Here is an 18,493-nt window from a genome sequence, read left to right as displayed (position 1 = left end):
TCTTATATTTTACATATCTGTGCTAATAAGGCTGGTCACATACAACCAAACAAATTTGTTGTTTTATTTATAAAATCATCACCACCATCAATGCTCAATCAGTAAAAAATTCACTTCCTCCTGTTGTATTTCGGTTTTCAGGAAAAGTTAAACAACACTAAGCTAGTGTTGGCATTAGCAGCAGAGTCATTTCTGTCATGACATATTGCACTTGCATTTTGTCTGGTGCAGATGCAAGATTTTAAAATGCATTTTAATATGACATTTGCATTCTTCTTGGTGGCTCCCTGGGAAATGTAATGGCAATATCCATAAAATCGCCAATCTGAAACTTCTGCTGCGCCAAGGTCAAGTTATCATCAGGCCCTTTGTTTCCACCCATAGTTTGTCCAACATCCTTTAATCTGCAAGTAGTAATGATAATTTTGTAAGTAATGATAATATAAGCAATAAGCGCACATTTAATGTATGTGAATGGCTTTTGATGTCTTATATTGCAACTAATTTGCATATCAATCAAGTCCAAGAAACAATTTGGACAAATCAAGTGAATAAATCAATTCAGGAAATTATTTTAAGCAAGATTTGAAAAAATATGATCTCAAATGAAACCAGACCATAACAAAACTGAAAATTTTTATTTGCACATGCAATAGTGACTCGTAAGGACTGTCACTAGTAAAAGGTAAATGAAAACTATGGTTCAAAACCTGGTAACAGTGGAATGGAACATAAAAACTTTTGGTTAAAATTAGCTGAATTGTTGTTTACGCCTAAAAGAAGTAGGATTTCAGCACATATATTAAGTATAAGTTAAAAATGCATAAATGAAGTAATTCACTGCCAAACACCTGTAGCGACCAGTTCTATCCAGAAAAACAGTGGCAAATTTAAAGGTGGTGCCTTTTTTCCTTGCATCAGGGCGTACTTCTTTCACTAAGCTTGTCAGTTCCTTTAAAGTGGCATCCATCCTAAACATCAACACAAAAATTACACTCACTGTAAAACATCAGGCTTTGTCATCAAGAAATAAACAGCTGTCAATGATTAAGTACTAAATAGACATTTTTTTCATTTATCATATATACCATTAATTAAAGCATTATATGTTCCCAGTACATAATCTACTGATGTTGGTTTAAACAAGGAATTAAATATTTGGATTGTGGGGCTGGTTCAATAGTTACCATGCTTTTTCTATAATTTAGCAATATCTGTATCACAGACTAATTTGGTGATACTACATTACGCAGTATTGAAAAGTGGTAACACACTTACTCTGACTGATAATAATTTTATTGGTACACATAAATCTTTATTGTAAAAATATATATACCATGCTTTAATAGTTTATTTTCCACACCCTGTCGGTCAGTTCATAACATTATGCCTTTGTTTGAAAACCGGAAAATGCATACTTAGACATGTCAGTAATTTCCAACATTACAATAATTATATCGTGCCTGATATATCTATGTAATCACTTATTTAGTGCTGTACATACCATGTATAAATTTGAAGTTCATTGCTGGGCACACTTCCTCGTGTAAATTCTTCTAGTCGATGATGTCTTCCATTGTCCGAAACAAATACTCGCAGTAGTAAGGGGCATGTTTTTTCACGGTCCACCGGTTTAGTGGCAGGCACTTTCTCTGCCACAACAGGGGCATCTTGTGCAACACTGCGTAGACGTTCTTCTGTGGTAGCTTGAGGCATTATTCCTAACTCTTACACATGTAAAAAACAAAACAAATGGAGCTGCAGCAATGAAAGGCACACAACTTTAAACAATGTTACATCATTCATAAAGTAGTCTTCTATATTTTTAAACTAATACAATCACAAATTTAGGACATTACTATGTGGAGATAACCACATGTATTCATTCCTGAAATCTGATAGTTGGAGTAATTTAATAAAAATATATAACTAAGTGCAATTAAATTTCCAGATGTGTGTTTTAAACATGGGTTCTGGAAGTTGATGCATTTAAAACAGAATAAAAAAACAAAACAATGCAAACAATAAAAGGCACACATCTCTTTTTCACATCAACCACATAAAACATCTTAAGCAAAAAAAAAATCAAATCAACATTTTTACAAGTTCGCAACCCAAATTGTCTTTGAGCAAACACATTTTCTCATAGATTTGCTAAAAAGTCCGGCAATGGGTGAGAAGAGCACACCTGAAGCTTTCAAATAAGCTTACAGAAAGAGTAAAACACAATTGATATGTCAACACAAAACCAAACAAACATCATTAGAACTTATGAAAAATATGTTACACAATTTGGCGCAATGTAGCAAATGTTTTAAATTTGATTACAACGTGCAAAGCAATTACACAAAAATACACATCTTCAAAGTTAACAAGCTATTGGTAGTCTGCAATCAAATCTGGTGAAAATGTAAAGTTCATAATCTCTTCATAGGCCAGCTGTTTCCATTCCTCAATGGTCAACTCAGCATCTTCATATGATTTGTCATACAGTGGTGCATTCGGTTCATCTTCTGGGTCATGAAACTTTTCCAGGTAAGGGTGTGCAAGAGCCTGCTCTGCAGTAAGTCTCACATCAGTATCAAGGACTAACATTTTTTCCAGAAGATCAACTGCCTTGGGATTGGCTCCAACAAAAACATTAATAAAATCCTTCTTTGGGATGATTGGGAGGGTTTTGATAAAGTGGCGTGCAGACTGGGAAATAATTTTATCCAATAAATCATCACGTGGTGTACCACAAAGATTCATGATGGATTTGAGTTGATCAATGTGGTCGGACCCTGGAAACAAGGTCTGGCCAGTCAACAGTTCAGCCATAATACAACCCACAGACCATATATCCACTGTTTGATTGTAGTGCATCCAGTTTAACATAATTTCAGGGGCGCGATACCATCTAGTAGCCACATACCCTGTCATCTGGTCATCTGTCAATCGAGCCAAACCAAAGTCAAGAATTTTTAACTCACAATCTTCATTTACAGCAATATTGCTTGGCTTCAAATCTCTGTGAATAATGCCGGCTGAGTGAATGTATTTTAATCCACGAAGAACCTGATAAATGAGAAACTGCACATGGTCATCAGTAAGTTTTTGTGACTTAATGATTTGATTTAAATCAGCACCCATCAAGTGTGTCACCAAATACATGTCACTAAAGTTGCCAAGTGAGCTTGCTGGGGTAAAAACATCCAGCAAGCCTATCACATTTTCATGATGCATATGTTTAAGAAGACGAAGTTCTCTGTATGTGCGCTTTGCATGGGTGACTGATTGAAATGGTCTGGCAAGCTTTTTTACAGCCATTCGAATTTTTAATTCATCATTGTATGCAGAGCACACAGAACCATAGGCACCACATCCAATTGGAATTAGATCAACATATTTAGATGGTACATCCCAATCAGTTTTATTCAGTTCATAATGGTTAAAGGTGGGTTTGCCCCCAGTCGGTTCTACTGCAGTTGCCATTGCCTTGATGTCTTTCAATCTGAATCCACCACAGATTCACTTCAGATCTTCTGACAATCAATTTCAATACAAAAATTTTGAAATGATGTAGACAATGACAACGTTTTGTTTCACTATATCTTTACAAAAATACAGTAAAAGTCAAGTTTTTCACCTATTAAAAAAGTAATTGACTAGTTTAGAGGCCGGTCGGTAACGTTTGACGAACACAAAAAGCCAAAATATTTCAAAATAACAGAGGTTTAGAACAGTTAGACTATCGGATTTAATATGTGATACGATGATGATATCTTAATCTTATGCTACTACCCTCAAGTTCTTTTTAGACTTGGTGTTTGCATTAAAAGCTGCGCAACCTTATAAATTTAGCATGACTATTTGATGAGAACCACCATTAGAAACTAAACTATGAGTTAAATATATTTGGGAACTTGCTTCCACGCATTCGAAAGTATTTACTTAAAAAACGACCGCCTCGTCGCAATTACAAACCCTCTCACATTTGTGGCTTCAACTTGCAAGATTTGTTCCTTGTTGCGTAGACTTACTGCCACTGTGCGAAAAACAAAAACGAATTCGCGTGAGATGATGACTGAGAAGCGACCAATATCACTTCTGCGAAAGCGCAAAAAAATCAAAGAAAATATGTTACGCATCAATGAACGTAATTTAAACTATTGCGCAAAAATAGAAAAAAATGCAGTATCGCGAAGTTACATTCTTAAAACGCAAGCGATGTTAAACATTTGGAATAACTAGTAGACTACCACTCACCACACCCAAAATCACTTTTGGAGCTACTAACGTCACCATACCAATGTTGTTCTTTGTGCCGCACAAACTTTTTATGCTGCCCAGTGTTCCACGAGGCCGATGACCAAAGTCTAATGGTGGATCATTACGTTGTTGTTGGGTCATATTTTGGGTTAAAAGAAGCGTTTATAGGTGAAAAATGATTGGCCCTAACAATATGTAATTTAATATCATTAGCCAATTGTACGTAGGCTACTGTTGTAACTGCCATACATTTATGCAATAGCGCCCTCTTATAGACGGCGCTTTAGGCTATACAATTTGAAAAAAATATATAGGTATAGGAACACTATCAACGGATTTGCTCATAATTCTAAGAATAAAAAGACTGGCTCATACCGTTGTTAACATGTTTTTATGTACAAAAAAGGTTTCGACAAGAACTAAAATGCCATCATCAGTTTGAATGACGCGGTTGGTGTAACTCCATCATTATATGGACCTGACCTGACTGACGTCACAGATAAAGCTCGCGCGGGTGGTGACGTCATGTTCCACACACTACCAGAGGCGGAAAAATAAGCGACGCAAAGCGCAATAGTACACAATAAACAGCAAAAAAACGCTAAAAACACATTAAGCATGAAACAGAAATAGTGGCGCAGAAGTGTCGTGAAATTCTCGACTATTGCATTGGGTATTTTGTTTGTACTGAAGATTTACAAAACCAGTCAGTTATGTTCCTAATTGTGCATAATCGCTTTACTGGGGCAAATAAAGAGTTGTAGAAATCTAGTCGTGTCTGTGTGGAAAGAGGGTTCAAACAATGGAAACCTTTGTAAAGCAAAAGTGTATTCTGGGCTACCTCATCTAGTTGTATATATATAACACGAGATTACAGGTCAAACAATGATGACCAAATGTAAGCAAGTATTGGGTATCAAGCATGACACATATTTTGAAGTAAATGGCAAGTAGATGCTCGTGGTAAAAGTTCTTTTGTGCTTTACATTAAAAACAAAATTTAAAAACGTCTTCGGAGCGAAAGGTTAATTATTAATTACTTACTTAAACACAGCCCCAAGAATGGGCAAATATTTTATCGCTTGCGGTCACGTGTGTTTTGCAAGATTAATCCGTCATGTCTATGGCGCTTGTGCGAGCCAGATTGCGGTTTCGCGCACTTGGCTGGAATGTTGTGATACACGATGCAGTAGCTCTTGTGCAGTTTGGCGTAGTTGACTGTAATCTTGTAATAAACGACATTATATGCAGGTTTATGCTTGTATGGGGACATTTCAATTACGAACTCTTATCTGCTGCTGTATTTTCGAATTAGACGGTAAAGATCGTTTATTGTGCTGTACAGTTTGAAGGTCTCGGGCAAGGATCAATGACTGTTTTGTGGGTTTATTTCAAGTATTGAACTGAGTAAAACACGTGGCAATAAAGCTATCACTGCGTACAACTTAGGCAACTTCCGCCTAGAATACAGATCATTCATTGAACTCAAACTTTGTAACCAGCATTTCTTGCAGTTAAATTGTGTAAGTTTACAATTGTGAAAAGACCGCAACTAAATAGAACCTGTGGTGGTGTTAAACCTGGCAGGGCTCTCTGACAGCTAGTTGGCCACACAAGCCCACGAATGTGCAGCCAGTGTATTTTCGTGTCTGTGCTTTAAACGTATGCCTAAAGTTGTGTAGGCGAGCATTTTGTGACGCTACTTCAATATTCTCAGTTTTAACCTAACGTCACCGAACATAAGGTACAATGCCAATAAAGTTTTATCACAGTAGCGCCAGCCCACCTTCCCGCGCTGTTTACATGACCTTTAAAGCACTTGACCTTGGACATGACGTTGAAGAAATAAACTTGCTTGCTCTGGATCAAAAGAAACCTGACTTTATGAAGATGAATCCATTCGGTTTGGTTCCGGTTATTCTTGATGGAGATTTTAATCTTGCTGAAAGGTAATTGTGTAAAAGTGATACTTGAACTGTCGATGATTATGTTGTTAATTTTTTTTATTGTTTGATTGACATTGTTGCAAAAGAAAAAATATTTTTACTTGCTTGAACTTTCAGTCGTGCAATTTCTGCATACCTTTGCAACAAATACGCAACAGACGACAAAAAAAGGTTGTATCCATCAGAAGTACATGAAAGGGCGGTCGTAGACATGATGCTGTCCAGAGTTGACTGGGTTTACAATATAATCTACAACTACTTGGTAAAAATAATAAGGAAGGAGATGTACAAGTATTTATGGTAAAAAATAAACAAATTCTTGTGACATTTGCAATTGCATTGATAAACAAATTTTGATATTAAACTAAAAAAGACAGTTTGCAATTGCAGAGATATTTTAAAGAGTACGTTATGGTTAAAGATAATCTTTTGCAGAACTTGCATGACACTTTTTTCTACGCACACAACATGCGTAAGGAGAAACTCCCGAAAGTCGAGGAAGCACTTCAAATTATGAATAGTTTTCTAGAAAAGGGGGATTATTTGGCAGGAAATCACCTCACAATCGCCGGTGAGTTATGCCGAAATACATTTTTGTTGATCAAGGTTAAAAGTAAAAAAAAAATCTTGTTTGACCGATTGAATTTATACGGGAAAAAATTCTATTTCGTATACTAGGTGATATTACTAAAATATACGAATGAATTTACTACATTGAAGTTTCCCATGATTTTTTGGGACACAGCAGCCATTGAATTCCTACCGGATCAACGTACCGGCTAGAATTGTTTTGCCGTAACGAACCCATCCAGCGTACTTTTGGCATTGGTAACTCGAAAGCACGTGTCAGACACGCCCTAAGGCGTAAGCCACGTAATATCAACCAGCATGGGTGCAACTTTTGTTCCAAGGGGGTGTTTGGATTGTAAATCATTAGTTTTCGTCACCAAAGGGGTTTCAGCTATGAAGGAAGTTATTTTTTATATTTTTGTGAAAAACTTTAAGCCTTTCTTGAAGTATAGTTAACAGATTTCAAACAATTTTGTTCGGCCACTGTATGCCCTAATTGTTCGACGTTGAGTAAAATGTAGCACATAGCGCACAGTCACTAGCTGCACTCATGAGAACTTACAGCTCGATGTTTTCTTTTTATGGTTGTTTTGCTATCATATAGCTTTTGTATAAAACCAACTCTCTTTTATGCACAACGAAAATGGTTTTGCCAGAGTTGCTTGTATTTTTAACGTTTTTACGGCGAATTATATATATTTACACATATACATATGACAAAAACACGATATCATCACGACAAATCACTTAGTTTTTTTCTGACATAACTCGACGACAACATACATAATGAAGAAATTTACACGTACCTAATGTTTAAACAAATATAGTGTAATCAATACCGCTATGAAACAGATTTCTTCGGAATAACAACTGTTTTATGTATGGATTTCTGTGCTTACACTGGGTACGACCAATTTCCAAAACTACACGATTGGATTGTACGAATGAAAAAACTTCCGTACTTCGAAGAATGCAATAAGGATGGAATGAAAGCCGGACAAGATGTTTTCCTTAAAAATATAAAGCAATATGAATAAAAAGCAAAAGCCAATTGAAAAATACTTGCTGGCGCAAATAGACATTGTATTATTAATTAACATGTTGGTCATCGCTTGCTTGTGTTCTCCCTTTGTGATTTGTTAACCGATTTCATGCCCTATCATGCATTATCGCTTCTGCCAAAACAATAATACAATATGCATAAAAAACATAAATAAGTTTGAAAAATCCATTCAACCTACGAGAACAGCGACCAAAAACGGAAACATGAAAGGTACATAATGTTTTTTTAACAAGTTGTACTAGAAAGCGTCTCGTCAAACTTTGATTTTAAAATTTTTATTTCCGTTCAGGTGTTTCCGTCTCATTTCTGAAGTAAATGTTACCGAAGAAAAAATCAACAACCCTATTTTAAAAAAGATGTTATGTCTGCGTACTATGTATGGCCAATAATTTTGTGCATTTTCTAAACAAAATAAATATCAATTGTGTAAGCTGAACATATAGATGGCCACTGTTTCGACCTAAAATGAATATCCCTAGATACTTCGTAAAAAATACTACTGTAAGCATTATAGATAATCTTGCGACACCCATTTTCGTGGCTTTGTATCCTGTCGGAAGACTGTAATCAGGCCACTGGCCAGTTTGCCCTGGGGATGTTTGACTGAAGCGATGATCGCAAAAGGCAGCGAGGTGTTCGTCTGCGTTTAGCATTGTTTGGAGGAAATTACAAAATATGATTATGAATTGTTTCCTTGCATTAACGATAATTACTTGTTTGTATGAATTAGCGGAAGGAACAGCATGCAAAGGTTGGTTTTATTGCATCTATACAATGACCTTTTTAACTGGGGACAAAAACAAAGATACTATTTTTGTGTATCCAAAAGAGTAAATGAATGTATTCAAATCTTTTTTTTAAAAGTAGCTACTATCAGCAATATTATAGAAGCTACCATCGGTACCCTATTTTGTCATAGAATACAACGATAAACTCAACATTTCGACCGAACATTTAGTGGAGTTTCAAGCCAATGAAAATGGAACCAAGTCCGTAGAATTGCTTTTACATGTTTTTTTGAGCCACTTAGATTTTGGTAAGTATAATTCACAACCGCTTTCGAGGTAGTATACGCAATGTAAAGACCGACTGCTTGCTTTATTCATTCAGAAAAGCCTGATGGGTTTTGGATTAAACTTCAGGGACGTAACAACAAAACGTATTCTCACAGGTATGTGTATTTGTTCACTTTGTCGTCATACGATCAACGAAATAAGAATATTGCTGTTGAATATTTGCTGCTTAGAGTTTGCCAAAATAAAAAAAAATTCTTCCTTATTATTTCTCAGAAAAAACGAAACTGTGACAGACCCTGATGTTTCATTGAATAATTGCGATGATGCATTAAATGGGAATTTGTGCCACTTCTACATTGAACAAGGTTTTACTGCAATTCAAGCTGTAAGTTGTAAACAAGTTCAAAGTTAGGTAGGGTAGTTACTGATGTAGACTGGCACCAATGGTCAAAAACATTACTTTATGTTGAGTGGAATGTTCAATGATGCGCAAGTGACTCACAGTAGTGGTTATATGTCAAGCGTATTGGTTGGTTGTGGAATAGTAACTCGCTTTTTCAAATAAAAAAATTATTTATATATTAAACTGCAACTTTAAAGTCCATTTTGTATGGCAACCATTTTCATCATTCAGAAAAATAAAACCAAAGAAATAGTAACCCCGCCCGATGATGCATATTGTTGTATTAATTTTCAGACAATGGAAAGCGTTGTGTTTGAAATACAGTTTGAACAGGAATTTACTTTTTTCACTGCCACATACCGAAGGTAAGTTTCACACTTAGTTGTCGTTTGATAAATGCAAAAACATTGTTTAGGAACTGCACTGGCAACACACAAACCAGAATTGTCAGGGCGCAATACAACTGCATTGGTATGTTAATGGATAGCTTCCTCCCATACTTTGAAGCAGCTACATTATGCCTCAGTAAGTAAATAGCTTGTGAGGTAGTTTTCATAACTTTATATTTCGTACATTTACTGTGGGGTAATTTGCGTGTGTTCGACGCTAGTTGGTTACAGCGCAATTTCACAGAAAAAAACGAGATAGGGCGTTTATAAGGTGACACGTTTAAAAATTTTGCTGATGAATCCTTGATGCATTTTTCTTGTTAAGGGCTTGATATATTGTCACTCCTTTTTCGACACTGGACTGTTTCCTATTTTTAGAAGACTAATGGAGAATGTCAATACTCTTACATACAGGGATGTTATCCACCTATAGGTCATAACAAAACTTCCCTAATGAAGCGTCGCGACTCATTGGTGCGTCATGTCTACGCTGTTGGGCCGTTGTAAGCTTACTCCTAAAATATATAAATGTTTATTTTTTAAAAGACGAATTCGTTTACATATAGCAAAACTTCTTTATCGGAGTTTCATTTTGCACATACCATAATGTATAACGCCTATCGTTATACGTATTGGCAGATTTATCTTTCAAAATTTGTCATATTTTTTATTCGTCTTCATAACAATTCGAAGGGGGTGAGTGCGTTATCGGTTCATGAAGTAAAACTACGGAGTCCAAAATACACATTAATCTGCATTAGGTCTCCACTCGTTCAAAAACATTCAATCCAAGATTTTGCGTAATATTTCTGCAAGAGTTCTATCGAAACCAAATCAAATCGATAAAAAACAAGTTACACAAATTAATAATAACCTAAACACGTTTCTCAGAAATAGGCACAACTAATGTTTTTTTGGCTTTTGTATCTGCAAGTATGAATAAATCTCAGAAACATTCATGAAAAGTTGCTGCTGATATGCAACATTCGTGACAAACACTAAAAACATCGTGTTTCATTCTCCATTATAGACTTGGGTATCACGGACAGACTCGTGCACAATGTCACATTGAAAACCACAGAGATCGACATGCAAAGAAGAACTTCATTGGTTGAACTTTCATGGATAAGCCCGATCCATACGCATGGGCTTGTCAAGTTCATAGTTGTGGAAAGTCTACTTTCTTTTTTGTCCAAATCAAAGGCAGTTTCATATGCTCTATACGGGGAACCGGCAGATCCGACAAATGAAACTGTAAGTTTAGTGATCATATGTAGATTTACGACCTTATTAATCTGTTAAACTGCTGATTAAATGTTAATTTACTTTACCACTATACTCAAATTATGACATACGTAAATGTATAATTTTCCAAATTTGTCAATAAATATTTGTTTTTAAGCCTATTTTTGACGTCATGTTTGACAAAAATCACCCATACATCTTGGGAAAACATGTCGCATACAAGCAAACTATTTCAACGTCTGGAATGCTAATGAGGGAAGAACAATACTTATTAGTCATTCGGGCGGTTTACAACAATTACCAATGCGCTGAAGGGGAATGTATTGTAACGGTTGTCGTTTGGAAACCAGGTAAACCATGCGAAACGTAAAAATTTTATTCTGGAGTTACATAGTCACGTTATTCTGATGCAGATGTTCACTGCGAACCACAATTTAAATACTGCAGCAAAAATGCCAACTGCGAAAAATTTACATCTGAGATCAGCACTGGCTGCGTGTGTCAAAGTGGATATGAAGGCAGCGGCATAAACACAAACAAGACCATGGGTAAGATAACAACAAAACTAGAATATGAACTCGATAAATCGTTACAGATCAAAGTCCATCGATAGTGATGAATCATATGACAAAATTACGAAATGCCAAGTTTAGTAGTTTAAAACAAAATGCTTTAGATTGATGTCAACTAGTTTCTTTACAATGAAATCAGTGTAAAATCAAGTTCGGCAGCATCGGCAATATCAGTTTCTTATTCAAGAGTCATTGACATTTTTTTAGTCTGCGTTAAAATGCATTAGAAAAAGACAATCCGGTTATAATCAGGTCAAATGTTGTACAACAAAACATTTATACATAGGTACCGAGATACCCATTGGCTGCATGGACATAAATTCATGTAGCATGGAAAGGAATCCATGTGATGAAAGTGCTTACTGCACGGATCGTAAAGCCCCACATGTCGGAGCCAACTGTACCTGTCGTTTCCTCTTCACCGGTGAAGGGTAATAAAAATAATCTCAATACAATTAAAAAGGAAATTTAATATGTCATTTTCTGCAGGCCATATTTTTTTGTAAAAATTAATCCAAACTTCCACTAATCAGAAACTTTTGTGCAGATTGAAAGATGGGAATGGATGTACGTTTTTTATTGGTCCGTTTTCTGTTTCTGTTGGTTCTTTTGCGTTTATCCTGTTTGCCGCGTTGATTGGCCACAAACTGTACAAGCATAAAACCGCCACAGCCGCGCGCAAAAAAGCACTTCGCTTAACAACAACGTTAAGCAAATTACATACAAAAGTATTTTATTTTTCGTGTCTTGCAAATCTTTACTTTGTAGTTCTGTAGTAATTTAGTTGAAACAAACCTTACAGGATCACTGTATTCCTACTTTCGGCGATCGTTGGGAAATTGCCAAGGGAACAATTTCTCTTGTTAGACAACTTGGACATGGGAACCATGGAACTGTGTACGAAGGATACATGTCAGAAAATACCGAGACGAAAGTTGCTGTGAAAATGTTGAACGGTACGAAGTGCATGAACGACATATTATTGTGTTTAGTTGTACTTAAACTAACTTTTGTAGTCACATGGAAAGAGAGACGTTATATATATAGGGCATGAAGCGGATAAAATTAAGCCAATTGCAAATCAGTAGGAAATGCCTTTTTTACAAATACGTAACCATGATAACAAAGTTTAATTGTATATATATATTGCACTTTTTAAAATTACATTAAAAGAGTTCTTTTAAAAAACAGAAATGTTTCGAAACGATGAAGGACGTCGTGCATTTCTTTCTGAGATTTCGTTTATGATCAACGTAGGACACCACGATAATATAGTGAAGGTTATTGGGTGCTGCACAACCACAAGACCTTTGATGTTGATCACGGAATATTTAAAGCACGGTGATTTGTTGACCTATCTTTCAGAGTGTGTGCAGGTAAATAATTATGAGTTGCATATAAAACATGTAATGAACAAAACCTTCTTGGCTCTTTTGCGTATATAATAAGACCTTCCTATTGCGAAAATATTTTTTTGAGTTTTTGAGAATTCTTGAATAGTCACTTTGATATTTTATCCAAACCAGGCAACACATATCTTGCACATTGTACCAAATTTCTCCTAGTTACAGACGTGACAATTTGCGTGCTTACCCCCTGAAACCCAGTTTGAGAACCACCAGCGGTTTAAAATTTTACCGCGCGCACAATATGTTTTTGGTAGTTCAGAAGTATTTATCATTGAAGCGTCCTATTAGGCAAAAAAGTGATTGTGTGTGGCCTGCTGTTTTGACTGGGACAGAAAATTTATTTTTGTTAATAAAATTCCTTAATACGAAATTTGCGTTTGTTAATCCATTCTGTTTGTTCAGGACTACGATTTGTTTCCTGACAATTTCAAGTACGAGGTTTTCTACAAAATGTTGCTCGATGTTGCAAAGGGTCTCAGGTATCTTTCCAAAATAAAGATAATTCACGGAGATGTTGCAGCTCGCAATATACTGGTTGGAGATCATCAAGTTTGCAAAATATCCGACTTCGGTCTCGCAAACGATGTTTACAGGTTTGTTAATATATTTGTGCCACAGAGGTAAATTATTTGAGAAACGTCGTTCAGTTCAGTGGGAACCAAGCCGTTTTAAACGGCACCATTGGAAAATGGTTATTTGTATTTGAGACGCATTTTAAATGTACGTAGAATTGTTACTTGTGTAAAAAATGTGCCACAGTCACTTCAACTTTGATACAATTTGGATGCTTTCTGACATTACAAGTTTTTAACACTTCCCAATTACATGGAAAGTGCAGCACCAGATATTTAAGTTTTGGAGTTGAAGTTTCGAAAGGTTCTTCGGAACAATATTACGTTCTTTAGGGATATGGAACAGTGTTAAAACCTCACCACCATATAAGTTGAGTGACCATAATCAAGTCCATGTTAATAACCATGTGGAAGAAATACCAACACTATCATCTTTGTTTGTGCAGCTACAATAAGGGAACATTTTTTTAGATATGGCGTTATTCGATCGCAGACGGAGAAGTGTATTCCGTTTAGATGGGCGAGTCCGGAACGTTTAATGGGCGGAAAAGTTTCCATAACAACTAAAAGTGACGTGTAAGTTTTATAATAAATGGTTGTTGTCCAGTATAGTAATAATACAGTTAGGACTGTGTTGAAATTGTAAGACACAAGAATTACATAGGAACATAACTAACGGTTTTGTAAATCTTTAATATGAACAGAATAGCCAATACAGTGCTGGAAAACTTTATGTAAACGTTTCGATTGTTTCTACAACCATTATCAATAAAATTACATATTACATATTTACATATTTTCCAGCCTCCAACTACAAAATCATGTCTATGTTTCGTTGACATTCCCTTACTGTCATTTTTTGTGAAAACAATTGCTGTATTTGCTCTTAGTTTTTCAAATCTCTTGCGATTTCAACAATACAACCGTTTTTTCCCCGTTTAGCTGGTCGTATGGCAACCTAATGTATGAGATTGTAACGTTCGGATGTCCACCTTATCCAAACCTCCACTTCGACGTACTTCTTGAACATCTTGAAGCTGGTCATCGAATGTCACAGCCACCAACTTGCAGCTGCCACATGTACGTTCTTAGTTGGCCTACTACAGCCATCACCTCACACCAACTGAGATCTTTAAAGTGTTTCATGGAAATTTTTCATTGCCAACACATTATTTACGGAACACCACAAATTTAATAACACAAAAACACATTTTCCATGTAAATTGCAACAAAAAAATCTTTGGCTAAAAAATGCAGTAAAGGACCAAAAATTTTACGTGATTTTTGTTTAGGTATTCTCTGATGATGAAGTGTTGGAGTTGGAAGCGATGTTCAAGACCCACCTTCTCGGAGATTGTCCAAGAATTGGAACAAGAATTATTTCGAAACAAAGAATCGATACTGCATAATTATGTCAATTTAATAGAGACTTGATCAGTGCCGAAAAATCCCGTGCCTAATATATAGAATACACATTCAATAAAATTTGGTGAAATAAATTTTTTGGAAAGGGTGCAATAGGTATCTACGGCATCTACCTACACAATACAAAATCTTTAAAAACCTAGGTCTACTACTGTGTCCATAGGCGTCATTTCAGCACTTCTTAAAAACAATTGGAAAATATCTATTTGCGGTTTGGAAAACATAGACATGTAAACTTGATGTAAGCAATGTGCAAAAAAATTCGCATTTGATAATTACAACACGCAATAAAAAATTTGTGCTTCTGAAAAACAGAAATATTGTTTACTTCCGAGTTCTTTCTGCGATGCAGCGCTACACCAGGCCTTCACTCAGTGTTGGGTTTTAGCTAGTAACTTTTGGTGTTTAACGACCTTTGCCAGTGGTTCTCAAAGTGGGCGTCAGCGCCCCCCTATATACGTTTGCAATCGTATGGAGGCGCTGGAGACTGAATGGGCGATTGGGGCGCCCCTTTTTGGTAGTTCAGAAGTATTTATCATTGAAGCGTCCTATTAGGCAAAAAAGTGATTGTGTGTGGCCTGCTGTTTTGACTGGGACAGAAAATTTATTTTTGTTAATAAAATTCCTTAATACGAAATTTGCGTTTGTTAATCCATTCTGTTTGTTCAGGACTACGATTTGTTTCCTGACAATTTCAAGTACGAGGTTTTCTACAAAATGTTGCTCGATGTTGCAAAGGGTCTCAGGTATCTTTCCAAAATAAAGATAATTCACGGAGATGTTGCAGCTCGCAATATACTGGTTGGAGATCATCAAGTTTGCAAAATATCCGACTTCGGTCTCGCAAACGATGTTTACAGGTTTGTTAATATATTTGTGCCACAGAGGTAAATTATTTGAGAAACGTCGTTCAGTTCAGTGGGAACCAAGCCGTTTTAAACGGCACCATTGGAAAATGGTTATTTGTATTTGAGACGCATTTTAAATGTACGTAGAATTGTTACTTGTGTAAAAAATGTGCCACAGTCACTTCAACTTTGATACAATTTGGATGCTTTCTGACATTACAAGTTTTTAACACTTCCCAATTACATGGAAAGTGCAGCACCAGATATTTAAGTTTTGGAGTTGAAGTTTCGAAAGGTTCTTCGGAACAATATTACGTTCTTTAGGGATATGGAACAGTGTTAAAACCTCACCACCATATAAGTTGAGTGACCATAATCAAGTCCATGTTAATAACCATGTGGAAGAAATACCAACACTATCATCTTTGTTTGTGCAGCTACAATAAGGGAACATTTTTTTAGATATGGCGTTATTCGATCGCAGACGGAGAAGTGTATTCCGTTTAGATGGGCGAGTCCGGAACGTTTAATGGGCGGAAAAGTTTCCATAACAACTAAAAGTGACGTGTAAGTTTTATAATAAATGGTTGTTGTCCAGTATAGTAATAATACAGTTAGGACTGTGTTGAAATTGTAAGACACAAGAATTACATAGGAACATAACTAACGGTTTTGTAAATCTTTAATATGAACAGAATAGCCAATACAGTGCTGGAAAACTTTATGTAAACGTTTCGATTGTTTCTACAACCATTATCAATAAAATTACATATTACATATTTACATATTTTCCAGCCTCCAACTACAAAATCATGTCTATGTTTCGTTGACATTCCCTTACTGTCATTTTTTGTGAAAACAATTGCTGTATTTGCTCTTAGTTTTTCAAATCTCTTGCGATTTCAACAATACAACCGTTTTTTCCCCGTTTAGCTGGTCGTATGGCAACCTAATGTATGAGATTGTAACGTTCGGATGTCCACCTTATCCAAACCTCCACTTCGACGTACTTCTTGAACATCTTGAAGCTGGTCATCGAATGTCACAGCCACCAACTTGCAGCTGCCACATGTACGTTCTTAGTTGGCCTACTACAGCCATCACCTCACACCAACTGAGATCTTTAAAGTGTTTCATGGAAATTTTTCATTGCCAACACATTATTTACGGAACACCACAAATTTAATAACACAAAAACACATTTTCCATGTAAATTGCAACAAAAAAATCTTTGGCTAAAAAATGCAGTAAAGGACCAAAAATTTTACGTGATTTTTGTTTAGGTATTCTCTGATGATGAAGTGTTGGAGTTGGAAGCGATGTTCAAGACCCACCTTCTCGGAGATTGTCCAAGAATTGGAACAAGAATTATTTCGAAACAAAGAATCGATACTGCATAATTATGTCAATTTAATAGAGACTTGATCAGTGCCGAAAAATCCCGTGCCTAATATATAGAATACACATTCAATAAAATTTGGTGAAATAAATTTTTTGGAAAGGGTGCAATAGGTATCTACGGCATCTACCTACACAATACAAAATCTTTAAAAACCTAGGTCTACTACTGTGTCCATAGGCGTCATTTCAGCACTTCTTAAAAACAATTGGAAAATATCTATTTGCGGTTTGGAAAACATAGACATGTAAACTTGATGTAAGCAATGTGCAAAAAAATTCGCATTTGATAATTACAACACGCAATAAAAAATTTGTGCTTCTGAAAAACAGAAATATTGTTTACTTCCGAGTTCTTTCTGCGATGCAGCGCTAAACCAGGCCTTCACTCAGTGTTGGGTTTTAGCTAGTAACTTTTGGTGTTTAACGACCTTTGCCAGTGGTTCTCAAAGTGGGCGTCAGCGCCCCCCTATATACGTTTGCAATCGTATGGAGGCGCTGGAGACTGAATGGGCGATTGGGGCGCCCCTGGTGACAAATTTTCTCTTATAGCTTAAGTCAGTGTTTCCCAACCGGTGGTTCGTTTACCACTCGTGGTATGCGACTGCATTCCAGGTGGTACGCGAGGACCTTTCCGTAATTAGCTCTTACTTGGTGGAACGTGCGTTCAGCAAAAAAAGTTTGAGAAACAATGACCTACGCGGACTGCTTGTTAACAACCCTATCTGTAGGCCTAAGTATTGCTTTGTACATTGTATTCCCGCGATTACTATGAAATGCTGCCAGTGACAGAACATGCTAAAATATTTCATTCCCACCACTGCCTTCACCTGTACATGAATCCATATTTAAATTTGTAAAAATATATTTCGCCTGAAACGGCATCATCAGTTTCTCCATTAACCAAAACTGCCAATTGCCGTTTTAGGCGAAATATATTTTTCTCTAAATAAATCCATCTGAGCTGTCTAAAGATCGCTGTGTTGGGATTTTAATACATTATTATTGATACGTTGTGCGATCGACAGCCTGCCAGGGGCCTTTGGTTTTTTGATCGAGTTTTTATTTACTAATCACAAATTTTGATATCAAATTAAAAAAGAAGTCGATTTTATAGTTTGCAATTGCAAAGATATATAAAAGATTTTTGTTATCAGCGTTAAAAGTAAAAAAAATTCTTGTTTGACCGATTGAATTCAAACGGAAAAAATTCTATTTCGTATACTAGGTGATATTTTTAAAATATGTAAATGAATTCACTACATTGAAGTTTCTCATAAATTTTTGGGACACAGCAGCCATTGGCATACCGGCTAGAATTGTTTTGCCGTAACGAACCGATCCAGCTTAATTTTCAGACGCTCTATGGCGTATGCCACGAAATAT

The 18,493-nt window shown here is 36.1% G+C and overlaps 4 protein-coding genes across 4 annotated transcripts; 2 read left to right on the top strand and 2 right to left on the bottom strand.

The window, feature by feature from the left end:
• Positions 1–56: 56 nt before the first annotated feature.
• Positions 57–1,727, bottom strand: LOC145896076 (histone deacetylase complex subunit SAP18-like). Its single transcript, XM_082984902.1, has 3 exons — positions 1,505–1,727; positions 852–971; positions 57–404 (listed from the first exon to the last, which is right to left on the bottom strand). Exons 1-3 carry the CDS (start codon positions 1,714–1,716, stop codon positions 254–256), a joined length of 483 nt encoding a protein of 160 aa, XP_082841028.1. The 5' UTR covers positions 1,717–1,727; the 3' UTR covers positions 57–253.
• On the bottom strand, positions 1,727–3,624 carry LOC145896075 (mitogen-activated protein kinase 14-like). Its single transcript, XM_082984901.1, has one exon. It carries the CDS (start codon positions 3,472–3,474, stop codon positions 2,377–2,379), a length of 1,098 nt encoding a protein of 365 aa, XP_082841027.1. The 5' UTR covers positions 3,475–3,624; the 3' UTR covers positions 1,727–2,376.
• A 2,348-nt stretch (positions 3,625–5,972) lies between these two features.
• Positions 5,973–7,941, top strand: LOC145895170 (glutathione S-transferase 1-like). Its single transcript, XM_082983941.1, has 4 exons — positions 5,973–6,200; positions 6,315–6,459; positions 6,633–6,768; positions 7,620–7,941. The coding sequence occupies exons 1-4, from the start codon at positions 6,001–6,003 to the stop codon at positions 7,802–7,804; spliced, it is 666 nt and encodes a 221-aa protein (XP_082840067.1). The 5' UTR covers positions 5,973–6,000; the 3' UTR covers positions 7,805–7,941.
• Positions 7,942–15,332: 7,391 nt separating this feature from the next.
• On the top strand, positions 15,333–17,109 carry LOC145895674 (tyrosine protein-kinase src-1-like). Its single transcript, XM_082984469.1, has 5 exons — positions 15,333–15,389; positions 15,531–15,721; positions 16,172–16,276; positions 16,643–16,784; positions 16,993–17,109. The coding sequence occupies exons 1-5, from the start codon at positions 15,333–15,335 to the stop codon at positions 17,107–17,109; spliced, it is 612 nt and encodes a 203-aa protein (XP_082840595.1).
• The last annotated feature ends 1,384 nt before the right edge of the window (positions 17,110–18,493 follow it).

Source organism: Ascidia mentula, chromosome 3, assembly GCF_947561715.1.
Source record: "Ascidia mentula chromosome 3, kaAscMent1.1, whole genome shotgun sequence".
Lineage (NCBI taxonomy): Eukaryota > Metazoa > Chordata > Ascidiacea > Phlebobranchia > Ascidiidae > Ascidia > Ascidia mentula.
This window is presented reverse-complemented; position numbering and strand designations above follow the sequence as displayed.